The sequence below is a fragment of the Plecotus auritus genome (assembly GCF_963455305.1).
Source record: "Plecotus auritus genome assembly, chromosome: 12".
Classification (NCBI taxonomy): Eukaryota; Metazoa; Chordata; class Mammalia; order Chiroptera; family Vespertilionidae; genus Plecotus; species Plecotus auritus.
In genome coordinates, this window is record NC_137778.1 from 43,000,029 (window position 1) to 43,014,039 (window position 14,011).

The window sequence follows — 14,011 nt, forward strand, 5'->3', positions numbered from 1 at the left end:
ACTGGACACGGAAACCAACAACACGGGAAAAACCGAAGACGAGAACGCCCCTCGGGGTGGCTGTCATTTGGGGTGCGCCTTCTCTCCTGCCCTTGTTTCTTGGTATTTTCACGGAGGAAGCGGTCATGGCAGACAGGAGCACTGAGCTGGAAGTCAGGAGCCTCGCTCGCAGCCCTGGCCTTGCCGCTGACCATCTGTGTGGCTGGCCCTCCCTGGCACAGGGTTTCACCGGTAGACTCGGGGATGCGGCTGGGAGGTTTTCGAGCTAGAGTCTCCTTTTGAAACCCCTGGTATTTCAAACATAACATGCACTCTATTATTTAAAACTAGAGGCCCGATGCACGAAATTCGTGCAAGAGTAGGCCTTCCTTCCCCCGGCTTCCAGCACCGGCTTCCCTCTGGCACTTGGGACCCTGGCTTCCCTCGCAGCCCCAGCTTCATCTGGAAGGTCGTCTAGAAGGATATCCGGTCTAATTAGCATATTATGCTTTTATTATTATAGATATATATTTGTATTGATTTCAGAGACGAAGGGAGAGGGAGAAATAGAAACAGTAATGGTGAGAGAGAATCACTGGCCGGCTGCCTCCTGCACGCCCCCTACTGGGGATGGAGCCCATAACCCAGGCATGTGCCCTGACCGGAAATCGAACCCTGACCTCCTGGTTCCTAAGTCGATGCTCACCTCCTGAGCCACGCCGGCCGGGCATGCACTCTATTCTTTTAAAGAGCTGATACAAAGAGCAAAGCAAACATGAAAGAAAATAAATGGGTGAAAGCTGACCTTGAAGAACATGATTAATTTTCAAAAACTGGGACTAGATACTTTATCTTTAAGGTGGCAGCGGGTGGCACGGCATTCTAAAAAGAGCAGGAAACTAAGAAATAAGAAATAATATGCAAATTGTCACAATTCCAGTGCGACCACCGGTAGGCCTTGGAGAGTCATTTACCATGTCTAGGCCTCAGGGCTTGCTGGCTAACTAACTTAGGAATTTAAAATTCTCTCTCAATGTAATGCCCATCTCTTATATAACGGCATAGTAGGAAACTGTATTTTCTTTTCTTTTCTTTTTTTAAATATATTTTATTGATTTTTTACAGAGAGGAAGGGAGAGGGATAGAGAGCTAGAAACATCAATCAGCTGCCTCCTGCACACCTCCCACTGGGGATGTGCACACAACCAAGGTACATGCCCTTGACCGGAATCGAACCTGTGACCTCTCAGTCCGCAGGCCGACGCTCTATCCACTGAACCAAACCAGTCAGGGCGGAAACTGTGTTTTCCACAGTGAAAAGGTGTTAGTGTGGACAGTGACGCTTCCGATGAATAAGAGCTTAGCCCGGCCGGGGCAGCTCAGGGGTTGAGCATTGACCCTTGCACCAGGAGGCCACAGTTCAATCCCAGTCAGGGCACATGTCCGAGTTGTGGGCTTGATACCTAGTAGGGGGCGTGCAGAAGGCAGCTGACGGATGATGGTTCTCTCTCATCATTGATGTTTCTCTCCCTCTCTCCCTCTCCCTTCCTCTCTCTCTCAAAATCAGTAAAAATGTATTTTTAAGTAAGAGCTTAGCATGCTAGCCATCTTCCCCATGCAGAGCAATCCCTACGCCTGAAAGCTGAACACAAAGACCTCTGTCCACGGGCATGTGTCCAGGCGTCCACCCACCTTCACGTCCCCGCCCCCACCTCACAGCCGGCTGTGGCCACGTGACGGCATGCAGAGGTGAGAACATAAACGGACTGAGGTGTGCTGAGTGCGGAACGGAGATGAAGGAGCAGATCTGAAAACGGCCAGGCCTGCGAGGGGCGGGGCTAGAACGGACTAACGTCAGAGACGTGCTCTCCCTGGAAACCCTACTAACGTGTCAACCTGCACATGTGAACAACGGAAACAGAGCACCCGGATGCTGAGAGCAGACGGATGAGAAGGCAAGTCCGAAGAGCAGGAGAGGCGCGTGCAGACAGAGACCTGCGCCTTTTTGGGGCGTGCCTACCTGGCCTCCACGTAGCGCCCCGTGAGCAGCAGGAGGCCTCGCAGCGCGATGAACGTGTCCCGGCCCCAGCAGCGGAAGATTCCGGAAGAAAAGTGAGGCAAGCCTAACCGAAAACACAGCAAAGTCACATGTTAATCCACATCACCTTGTCTGTCTGTCTTCCTGCTTGAAGCCAGAACGTCTCTCCTCAATCTATCAATCCTATATAATAAGAGAGTAATATGCAAATTAACCATCACTCCGCTACACCCACAAGCCATGCCCACCAGCCAATCAGGAGTGAGTATGCAAATAAACCCAACCAAGATGGCTACGGCTACAGAGAGCAGGAGGGAGGCTTGGGTTTCCCCGGCAATGGAGGAAGCCAAGCTTTCCGCCTGCCCTTGCCGGCCTAGGCTTCCGCTCAAGGCTACAAAGTTTCAATGATAGAAGATACATTAACCCAAACAGAAATGGTGGCAGCCATGGAGCAGGAAAGAGCAGGAGGCTAGGGTTGCCCCCGGTGATGGAGGAAGCCAAGCTTTCCGCACACCCTGGCCAGGCCAGGCCTCCGCTTAAGGCTACAAAGTTTCAATTATAGAAGATACATAAATCCCCCCAAAAATGGCTGCTGCCACGGCTTGGCTCCACTCCAGCTACAAAGTTTCAATTGTAGAAGATAAATAAACCCCAGATACCAGGGCCTCCGCTTGGGTCACCAGGGGGCGTGGCCGGCCTGCAAACCACCACAGGCCCCTCTCCCAGGCCACCCCACGCCCCAAGGGAACCCCACCCTGATCCGGGACACCCTTCAGGGCAAACCAGCTGGCCCCCACCCGTGCACCAGGCCTCTATCCTATCTAATAAAAGAGTAATATGCAGATTGACCATCACTCCAACACACAAGATGGCTGCCCCATGTGGTCAAAGATCCTGCCCCCATGTAGACACAAGATGGCCACCACAAGATGGCCAGCAAGGGAGGGCAGTTGGGGGTGATCAAGCCTGCAGGGGAGGGCAGTTGGGGGCGATCAAGCCTGCAGGGGAGGGCAGTTAGGGGTGACCAAGCTGGCAGAGGAGGGAAGTAGGGAGCGACCAGGACTGCAGGGGAGGGCAGTTAGGGGTGACCAGGCCTGCAGGGGAGGGCAGTTGGGGTGACCAAGCTGGCAGAGGAGGGAAGTAGGGAGCGACCAGGCCTGCAGGGAAAGGCAGTTGGGGGGGACCAGGACTGCAGGGGAGGGCAGTTGCGGGGGACCAGGCCTGCAGGGGAGGGCAGTTAGGGGGGACAGTCACAATCACGTGGCAGCACGGTTGTGATGTTCACAGTGGTCCTCGGTGAGGTCTTGCTAAGCAGTCACACAAGATCTTGGATAACGTCATGAATGTGTTTTTTTAAAAAAACGATCATTTCCACTTTCAGCCATAAAGATAAATTTTTAAAAACACAAATGAAATAAACAATCACTTCCATAGCGTTTCCTCTCTGAAGTGTTCTGACGTACACATTCCCACCTTGTACGCACACCTCACCTGCTGCTAGAGACACGCAGCACTGCTCCTGCTCCCGCGTGACCTCGTTCAGCCTGTAGGGCACGTCGGGCAGGGCCGGGGAGAGCCGGGGCAGGCAGGGGAACCTGCCCACCCCGCACATCTGCACCGAGCCCAGAGACAGGTGTTTCACGAAGGTAGAGCCGTTCTGGACGAAGCTGCAAGGAGGTGGCAGGGTTGAAAGTGTTATTCATAGAAACACAAACATTTTATTATTTACTTATTTTTAAAAATATGCATTTTTATTGATTTCAGAGAGGAAGGGAGAGGGTGAGAGAAACTTCAACGATGAGAGAAAAATCCTTGATTGGCTGCCTCCTGCACACCCCCTACACGGGATTGAGCCCACAACCTGGGCACGCGCCCTGACCAGGAATCAAACCAGTGACCTCTTGGTTCCTGGGTTGAGGTTCAACCCCTGAGCCACGCCATCCGGGCAGAACAGATTTTAATATCTGAGCTTCTGTATGCTCCATAGGACAGGAGGCTAATGCTGTCACCACCCACTTAGGAAAGCTCTCAGCTCTCTGCGTCTATGCTCTCTACACGGCCTTCTCAGAGCGCGTGTAAACACGCCGCACACGGCTTCTGCACAAGCATGCCTACTTCCCAGGCCCTGCCGGGTACCTGGACATCTGCTTCCACGCTGTGTCCAGGAGAGTGGTGTAGGCGCCAATCAGCACGGCATCGAAGTAGCACGGGATCAGGTAGCGCGGGATCTGCTTCAGGTAGAAGAACATGGCCTGCAGCCACTTACCCACCTGTGAGGGACACAATGCAAAAAGCGCATGTGGTGTGTTTGCAGGCCGGCTGTAGGCTAAAAGGCAAATCCAGACCAGCAACGCTACTGACTAGTTATCTACCAACCAGGTACCCATTTATTAGAACTGAGAGATGACGGGAAAATGTTTCAGGGTAGCAAACCATGTAAATATTATACATATAACATGGTAACACAGATCTTACTGTGCCCTTGTTCATTATGTAAATATTATACACGCTAGAGGCCCGGTGCACGAAATTCGTGCATGGGAGGGGGGGTGTCCCTCAGCCCGGCCTGCACCCTCTCCAATCTGGGACCCCTAGGGGATGTCCGACTGCGGGTTAGGCCGGATCCCGATATCCCTCTCACAATCCGGGACCGTTGGCTCCTAACTGCTCGCCTGCCTGCCTGATTGCCCCTAACTACCTCTGCCTCGACCCCCGCCACCGTGGCTTTGTCTGGAAGGAAGTCGGACGTCCGGAAGATGTCCGGTCCACCCGGTCTAATTAGCATATTACCCTTTTATTAGTATAGATAACGGGTAATACGGATCTTACTGTGCCTTGTCTATCTGGACTACAACCCGGCTGTGCTTACCTCAGCCACAGCTCCCGATCGGGAAACGAGCCGGCTACTGACGTAGTCAATCATCCAGTCTCCAGCTCTCAAGTTGTCACAGAAGGGGTGCCCCAAGTCGTTCTTTGGTCTGATCTCTGCCAATACGGACATCAGTCCTGCAAGGTCACAGACATGTCAGGCTCTGTCGCTGGCAGAAGCCATGGGCTCCACAGCCTGGACTGCTGCTCGTGGCTAACCGTCTGGGGAGGCGGACGGTGTCCCCGCTGGCATGCTTTCTCTGCCCTGGGGCATCTTGGGAAGGAAACGGATGTCTGTGTGTGTCTGTGTTGACAGGTGGTAGATTCACTCACATTCAGGGAAGACTTAAGGAAATCACAGAACTGGTTTCAGAGGGAGCAAGAGCATCCGTGGTGACCGATCATAAGACTAAAGCCTACTTTGGAAACGATGTCGAAACAGAACAGGGGGGACTTGGAAGTAAACGAAGTGTCCAAGTGAGGTACACAGGCACGTCTCTAAGTAACTCCCAGAGAGCAACGGAAGTCTTACGCATACATAGCACGTTTTTGTCATAGACAGGCGACTTTTCTTTTTGTAAAATATGTTTTCTAATTGATTTTAGAGAGAGAGGAAAAGAGAGAAACATCGATGAGATAAAGAATTAAAACACACACACACACACACACACACACACACACACACACACGAAAGAAACATCGATGAGCGAGGGACATCGATCGGCTGCCTCCTGCAACTCCCACACCAGGAATCGAACCGGTGACCTCTTGGTTCATGGGTTGACACTCAACCACTGCACAACACGGGGTGGGCAGTGTCATTTCGTCTTCAGAAAAAGCCTCGGTGCTGGGCAGTGTCATTAACACTTCCTAGCGGTGGGCGGTGGCGGAGAGCAGCTTTCTGGCAGAGGCGACGGAAGGAGCGGGCAGCAGAGCCACAAGCTGAGCCCAGGCGTCCCGGCTCTGAGCCCACACGCCCAGTTTTACTAAAAGGACACCATCCGGCTCTTGAAAAAACCACCCACAAGCTGACGCCTGCTCACCCTGGCTTACCTTGAAGGCCCGCGTACTTGAGCGGCGCCCAGCGGGGTACGTCGTAGCACCCTCCGCCATCCTCGCGCTCCTCGGCCTCGCAGCGGTAGAGCACCTGATTCAGCTCGGCCAGGGTCAACCTGGAGGCGATGCTGAGCGACACAGAGAGCTGGTGAGACGGACGGATGGACGGACGGACGGCCGGCCCACCTGCCGCCCATCAACGTGCAGGAGGAAACCCTGCGCCATGACCGCAGGGCGTCTCAGCGGTGCGTGCGGGAGGAGCTCACCGTTCCCACAGGAGGCCTCACCAACAACCTACACGCCTGACAGCGACGCCGGGGGAAAGCGTGGCAACACGGCAGGCGGGAGGAACTCGGCTTCCACGCCAGGGAAAGGAGCGCGGGCCACGCCTGTTCGTTAGGAGCACGCTGGGAAAACCTCCGACCGCGACGTTCTTTGGCTCACAAACTTGCTTTAATTTTTTAAAAATATATTTTTAATTGATTTCAGAGAGGGAGAGGGGGAGAGAGATGGAAACATCCATGATGAGAGAGAATCCTGGATCGGCTGCCTCCTGCACGCCCCCTGCTGGGGATTGAGCCCGCAACCCGGGCCTGTGCCCTGGGCCAGAATCGAACCCGGGACTCTTCAGTCCACAGGCCTACGCTGTATCCACTGAGCCACACCGGCCAGGGCACAAATTTGTTTTCTTAATCTTTCTGGTTTGGGCAAAGATTTCCCCCCTCCTTTATATTTTCCTGTGTGGGACACCCAGAGCTTTTTACCCCAATTACCTTAAACTCAAGATACTTATCGAAGGACCAGAAAAGGGATCACCCAAGGTCCCGGCTCTGCCTTTGGAATTCTCCCGTCTCCGTCTCCAAGGTCGCCCTGCCTTTCAGCTCGGTCACTCAGAAACCAGGGCTTTTCTTAGGTTAGAATTCAGGGGTCCTCAAACTTTTTAAACAGGGGGCCAGTTCACTGTCCCTCAGACCGTTGGAGGGCTGGACTATAGTTTAAAAAAAAAACTATGAACAAATTCCTATGCGCACTGCAGGCCCGGGACGAGTCGGCTGCTAAGCAGGACAGGCAGCGGCACCCAGCGGGCCGGATACATGTCCTCGGCGGGCCGCATGTGGCCCGCGGGCCGTAGTTTGAGGACGCCTGGGTAGATGCTTGTTGGTAATGGTCAGAAGGAAGGGCCTATCGCAGCCTGATTTCCCTGGCTCGCTCGCTCGGTCAGCAGTGAGGCCCTATACCTGACCACAGCTCAGTACCCCCGGTCCCCCACTTCTTGCGCTTCTAGTTGCTCAGGTGACTTCCTTGTCCATAACTGAAAGCACATCCTCTTGAATTTTATGGGAACACACGCCCTATTGACTGGACTTCCTTCTTCCTCCTTTAGTCCTGTCTCAGGCAGAACCCCACAGCTGGGACGACTCCCTGTGCAGGCTGCGAGCCAAATCCATCGGCAGTGTCGGCACAACGCCCTTCTAGCCTCTCCCTGCGGGAGAGCTGGCTGCGAGCCCATTCACCGCAGATTCCCGGGGGCGCCCCAGGTGAGCTGAGCAGGGCTGAGGAGGAACACCCGTCTTGCAAGCATTCCATAGGAACACAAAACGGTTGCACCACGTGGGTTTTTTTTAGAGTGCAACCATTTTGCTAAGAAGAGTTTGAATTAAGAGTTAATATTCCTGCCCAGCTGGTGTGGCTCCGTGGTTGAGCATCGACCTATGAACCAGGAGGTCACGGTTGAATCCCGGTCAGGGCACAGGCCCGGGTTGCAGGCTCAATCACCAGTGTGGGGCGTGCAGGAGGCAGCTGATCAATGATTCTCTCTCATCACTGATGTTTCTCTCTCTCTCCCTCTCCCTTCCTCTCTGAGATCAGTAAGAATATATTTAAAAAATACGTATTTTTAAAAAGTTAATATCCCTGCTGATAAAAGTTCTTATAAAACAACAAAGATAGTTGAGCTCTCTAGAGAAAAGGGTGAATGTGTAAAATGACATATCACCGATAAATACAAACGGCCGACGACAAAAAAAACTTAATATTTAAAATAAAATGAGGTGTTGCTTTCTATCTAACAACTTTTATCTACTTTATAAACGACTTTATATTAGCCAGTTCGATTAGGGACGGCGAACACTTAGGGACCACTTACTATGTGTCACACACTGCGCTAAGTGTCTGACACGGGGAGTCCTCAGAGCTCCGGAGGGAGGCCCTGGTCACCGTACTGGACATCTGCCCACGGCCTTACGTCTCACCGCTGATCGGAGTCCGACACTAGAGCCGTCCCCAGGCAGCCTGCTGCTAGCCTCTGTGCTTAACCACCTCACTACGACAGCACACCCTCGGGGTTGGTGAGGAGGGGTCATGGACACTCGTGCACAGAGCGGGAAGGATTACAGAGCATAATCGTTCTGGAGGGAACTCGGGATGTTAAGAGCTTCCAATAGGTGGCTGTATTCCCACCCAGAAACCCCATTTCCGGAAATGCTCCCGATGACTAATGATGGCCAAGGTTAGCACTTTATATGCGTTCTCCTATGTAACCCTCCCGGGTTTTAAGCGGTAGGTACTGTTAGAAGCCCGTGTTCCAGACGGAGGCACGGAGATACACACATCTAACTGTCGTGTCTAACATCAGACCAACAGTGGTGAGGCCGCAGCGGACATTTCAAACCCACCCTCTCCCTGGTGTGGCCCCGCCCAGGCAGGGAGGAGGAGGGGAAGCAGTAAGGGAGTACGCAAAGGTTATCACACACACAGAACTGGGGACAACTGGAGGCAACCTGGATGCCCCCAAATGGAGAAGTCAATGACGGCGTCGCTAGGTAACGGAACACCACGTTGGCAGTTTTTAAAAAATGATGTGGTAAGAAGTATGATGTATGCGTTTCAAGTCGTTCAGAAAAATTGTGTGTGTGTGTGTGTGTGAGAGAGAGTGCAGACAGAATCGTGTGTGTGAGAGAGAGTATAGACAGAATCGTGTGTGTGTGTGTGAGAGTATAGACAGAATCGTGTGTGTGTGTGTGAGAGAGAGAGTATAGACAGAATCGTGTGTGTGTGTGTGAGAGAGAGTGCAGACAGAATCGTGTGTGTGTGTGTGTGTGTGAGAGTGCAGACAGAATCGTGTGTGTGTGTGTGTGAGAGAGAGAGTATAGACAGAATCGTGTGTGTGTGAGAGAGTGTAGACAGAATCGTGTGTGTGTGAGAGTGTAGACAGAATCGTGTGTGTGTGTGTGTGTGAGAGAGAGTGTAGACAGAATCGTGTGTGTGTGAGAGTGTAGACAGAATCGTGTGTGTGTGTGTGTGTGAGAAGTGTAGACAGAATCGTGTGTGTGAGTGTGTGTAGACAGAATCGTGTGTGTGTGTGTGAGAGTGTAGACAGAATCGTGTGTGTGTGTGTGAGAAGTGTAGACAGAATCGTGTGTGTGTGTGTGTGTGAGAAGTGTAGACAGAATCGTGTGTGTGTGTGTGAGAGTGTAGACAGAATCGTGTGTGTGTGTGTGTGTGAGAGAGTGTAGACAGAATCGTGTGTGTGTGTGAGAGAGAGAGTGTAGACAGAATCGTGTGTGTGTGAGAGTGTAGACAGAATCGTGTGTGTGTGTGTGAGAGTGTAGACAGAATCGTGTGTGTGTGTGTGAGAGAGAGAGTGTAGACAGAATCGTGTGTGTGTGTGTGAGAGAGAGAGTGTAGACAGAATCGTGTGTGTGTGTGTGAGAGAGAGAGTGTAGACAGAATCGTGTGTGTGTGTGTGAGAGAGAGAGTGTAGACAGAATCGTGTGTGTGTGTGTGAGAGAGAGAGTGTAGACAGAATCGTGTGTGTGTGTGTGAGAGTGTGTAGACAGAATCGTGTGAGTGTGTGTGTGTGTGTGTGTGTGTGTGTATTTGTGTCTATAGAGAGAGTGTACATGCCGGCACACACCAACGAGCAGGCACTCGGGGTAATGCTAACGGTCGGTGATGCGGGGGCTGCTGGTCCTCGGGCCCCCCTTTGAGGGGCAAGGATGCAGGAACCCTTAAGCCCGCCCACCTCAGGCCGGCGGTGGTCCCCGGGAGTTACAGGAGCAGGTGTCCGTGCAGGGGCGTACTCACGACGCAAAGGGGACCTTCAATATGGGGTCTGAGTTGTCGACCACGAGGCTCCCGGCCTTGAAGTGAGGACTGAACTGCGTCAGATGATTGCGGAGAATCCCAACCGCGACCTGTGCGTGGGGGTCGAGACTCACTCTGAAAGCACGAGAGGGAAGGGCGATCGTCTCTAAGAGTCAGTTACTTAAAATCGACGCAAACTGTGTTACACAGAAGCACGGTCCGCGGTGTGAACGCTGCCATACCGGAATATGATAACGCTTCCTGGAGACAGGTTCTCGAATTCTATCTCCTGAATGTATTCGTTGGGGCCCTTGGTGGTGATTCCGGCTTGTTTGACAACCTTACTCTGGTGAAGCTTGGGACAAAGGGAGAGAGGAGCCGTGAATCATCCCCACGCCCCCAGGACGCTGAGCCCAGGAGCAGGACAAGCGCGCCGCGTACCTGGATGTGTTCTCTGGTTTCCACGGTGACGTTGGGCATCCCGTTGATGCACTTCTCATCCTTCCTATAAGGTTTTGTGTTCCTTTCAACAGTCCTAGCTTCAAGCACGACTTCTTCAATTTTACCTAGGAGCGTGTAAGCATGTTAACAGAATTGCATAAGAAACCATCTGAAGTGAGGAATCGCAAAAGGGGTTTTAAAAACCACTGAATTGAAAGTTAAAGATGAAAACTCAGTTAATTAAAAAAAAAAAAACACACAAAAAACAATGCCCCGGCCGATGTGGCCCAGCTGGTTGGAGTGCCGTCCCGTGCACCAAAGGTCGCAGGTTTGATTCCCGGTCAGAGCACGTGCCTGGGTTGTGGGTTTGATCTCAATCGGGGTGAATGGGAGGCAACCAATCGATGTGTCTCTCTCTCTCTCCCTCTCCTTTCCTCTCTCTCTCTAGAATCAATGAAAAACATATCCTTGCCCTGGCTGGTTTGGCTTGGTGGACAGAGCATCGGCCTGTGGACTGAAGGGTTCCAGGTTCAATTCCGGTCAAGGGCACATGTCCGGGTTGCAGTCTCAGTCCCCGGTGGGGGGCGTGAGGGAGGCAGCCGATCAATGACTCTCTCTCATCACTGATGTTTCTCTCTCTCTCCCTCTCCCTTCTTCTCTGAAATCAATAAAAATACATAAAAAAAAAAAAAAAAAGAAAAACATATCCTTGGGTGCGGATGAAAAAACAAAACAAAATTATTACCAAGATTTCGAATTCTTTTTCTCCGCGACAAGCACGCGTGCCCTGGGTTGTAATGCACGCGACATACAACGGCAATGTAACGTCACGTAGTGTGGTTTAACACAGCAACGTACTACGATCCCAGTAACGTGTTCAGGAGGCATTACCGGGGATACACATCTGGGGCACCTCCTTGCTGTAGAAGGAAGTCTTGGGGTTCCGGAACGCAGTCCTGCACACAGCCACCACGGACTGATGGCTGCTGGGGGAGTGTCTGGTCACCGCCACGATGTCCTCGTCCACCTGGTCCACGTACACCTGCGGCGCAGGAGGGGCGAGAGGTCAGCGCTCCGGATGGGGAGACGCGCGCGGACTTAGGAGAGAAAACGTGGACAAGCCCGCGTCTTGCCTGGACGAAGCCGCCGGCCCCGAGCTCCCGGTGGAGGCTGTTGATGGCGCGCCTGGCCGCGAGGATCCCGCTCTGGAAGTTCACTTCGCCCGTGTTTGATGGCGAGGCCCCGGGGTTCCACTTGGTGTAAAACCGCTCTTCGGTCACCACTGAAATCTGGACAGAGTGAAGGCAGAACGTGTGTACACTTTCCCCACAAGGAGAACTTTGGGGGCAAATGCTCAAAGCTGCTGGCCATGTGGATTTTATTTTATTTATTTTATTTATTTTATTTTAAAATATGTCTTTATTGATGTCAGAGAGAGGAAACGAGAGGGAGAGAAGGATAGCAACATCAACGATGAGAGTCATGGATCGGCTGCCTCCTGCACGCCCCCCACCGCGGATCGAGCCCGCCACCCAGGGCGTGTGCCCTGACCGGGAATCGAACCGTGACCTCCTGGTTCATGGATCCACGCTCAACCCCTGAGCCACACTGGCCGGGCCATGAGGGTTGAAGACAGCACATAAACAAACCTGGTGAGGCACCAATTCGTCATAGCCCCGCGTGCTTCCGCTCGCACAGCACGCCATGGAGACGATGGTGGCGCTCGGGAGGGCGTCGTAGGCGGATCTGTGCTAGAAAACAAACAGACAAAAAACCCTGAAGTTAATGTTCTTCCCAGTGTAAAGAGCCATCGGACAGCATCACGGAGTAAAAGGATCATTGCAGGAATACGTTCTATAAGATGCACCACGCTGATTTAGAACCGATCACAAGGCGTTGCAAGCCCGCCGTCCCGCCGTCACGGATGAAGCTAACGCTTTTCTGGAGCCTGTGGACATCACTGCCACTGAATGTCGGAGGACTCAACATGGGAACGCGTAGCAAGACAAGTCCACACGAGCCTCAGGCTGGGCGCTCACCACGATGGGGCACTCGTTGTCGTGGGTGATGTCCATGAACAGGGCGTGGGCGATGGCCGGCATCAGGGGCCGCAGGCAGGGCTGGACGAAGGAGCCCACGGGCTCGCCACCGTAGCGGTAGACCAGCCTGCCCTCCTCGTGGCTGTTATGCGCACTCATGGCCTCTGCAAAGCGAGACGGGCTGTTTTAATCTTCGTTGTTAATGTCCGAGGCGAGATTTCCCATCATGCCTGACTTTCAAAAGGAGGCCACGTAAATATCACCAAACAGTAAAGCTGCTTTAGCCCTAGCTGGTTTGGCCTGCAGACTGAAGGGTCCCAGGTTCGATTCCTGGTCAGGGCACGTGCCCGGGTTGCGGGCTTGATCCCCAAAACGGGGTGTACAGGGGGCAGCCGATCCATGACTTTCTCTCATCACTGACATTTCTATCTCTCTCTCCCTCTCCCTTCCTCTCTCTGAAATCAACAAAAGTATATATATTTTTAAAAAACTGCTTTAAACATTTAAACAAATGTCCACGAGCTTAAGTGACCAAAAAATGTGTTACTCGATCGTTTAACTGGGAAAAGGGCTCGTGTAGATAAAAGGGAGGATGTGTTGTTATTAGGGTGCTGGTTAGATAAAAATCTCAGGATTCAATCGTGTATCTAGGTAGTGAAGAGGAAAAACAGATTTGTATGTTTTCAACAACAACAAAATGGTTTTGTTCAGGAGTCATCAATGCATCGCCCTGGTCTTTCAATTTAAAATATTTTACTGCCCGGCCAGTGTGGCTCAGTGGTTGACTGTCGACCCATGAACCAGGAGGTCACGGTTCGATTCCCAATCAGGGCATGTGCCAGGGTTGTGGGCTTGATCCCCAGTAGGGGGTGTGCAGAAGGCAGTCGATTGATAAAATCAATAAATACATAGTAAAAAATAAAATGTTTTTTCCCACAGTGGAAATTTTTACTGAAAAAAAAACACACAAAACTAAAGCAGACGGAGTCACACTGGGGATTCTGTGCAGATATTTAAGGAGCACGCGCTGGCTGAAAGTATGAAGCCGTAACGGAGCGCTGGGCAGTGCCTTGTCGCCCACGCCAGCACGCCCACCTCGGATCAGGGAGCTGATGCCCAGCCTGGTGACGAAGATGTTATCCAGCTCCTCGCTGCCGGTGAACAGCTCCGCTACCACGTACAGGTTGGGCTGCAGTCTCCGGGCGGCGTCCAGCATGTACTGCAGAAAGCAGAGTCAGAAATGTCACCAGCAGAGAAAACACGACGGGCGGAGGGCGGAGGGCGGAGGGGCGAGCCTGGGCACGGACTCGATGGGAAAAGACCATGTTGCAAGACAACCCGGGAATCCGGCAGGCATTTCCAACTACAATTAACGTAAATGTAAAGAATAAAATAAAACAGACCGGTGTACCCAACAAGCAGAGAATATGTAAAGACAATGAGCCCTGGCCGGTGTGGCTCAGTGGACAGAGCGTCGGCCTGCGAACTGAAGGGTCCCGGGTTC

General features: G+C 52.5%; 1 protein-coding gene across 2 annotated transcripts in view; it reads right to left on the bottom strand.

The window, feature by feature from the left end:
* Positions 1-14,011, bottom strand: part of AGL (amylo-alpha-1,6-glucosidase and 4-alpha-glucanotransferase) — a 47,399-nt gene that overhangs the window by 14,232 nt on the left and 19,156 nt on the right. For both annotated transcript variants that reach the window (XM_080648025.1, XM_080648026.1), the window contains exons 13-25: positions 13,603-13,726; positions 12,508-12,671; positions 12,118-12,219; positions 11,602-11,757; positions 11,360-11,510; positions 10,469-10,593; positions 10,270-10,382; positions 10,028-10,162; positions 5,939-6,069; positions 4,887-5,023; positions 4,154-4,287; positions 3,509-3,684; positions 2,000-2,102 (exon numbers count right to left, since the gene is read on the bottom strand). In XM_080648025.1, the coding sequence (XP_080504151.1) occupies positions 2,000-2,102; positions 3,509-3,684; positions 4,154-4,287; positions 4,887-5,023; positions 5,939-6,069; positions 10,028-10,162; positions 10,270-10,382; positions 10,469-10,593; positions 11,360-11,510; positions 11,602-11,757; positions 12,118-12,219; positions 12,508-12,671; positions 13,603-13,726 (1,751 nt within the window). The remainder of the gene's footprint in view (positions 1-1,999; positions 2,103-3,508; positions 3,685-4,153; positions 4,288-4,886; positions 5,024-5,938; positions 6,070-10,027; positions 10,163-10,269; positions 10,383-10,468; positions 10,594-11,359; positions 11,511-11,601; positions 11,758-12,117; positions 12,220-12,507; positions 12,672-13,602; positions 13,727-14,011) is intronic.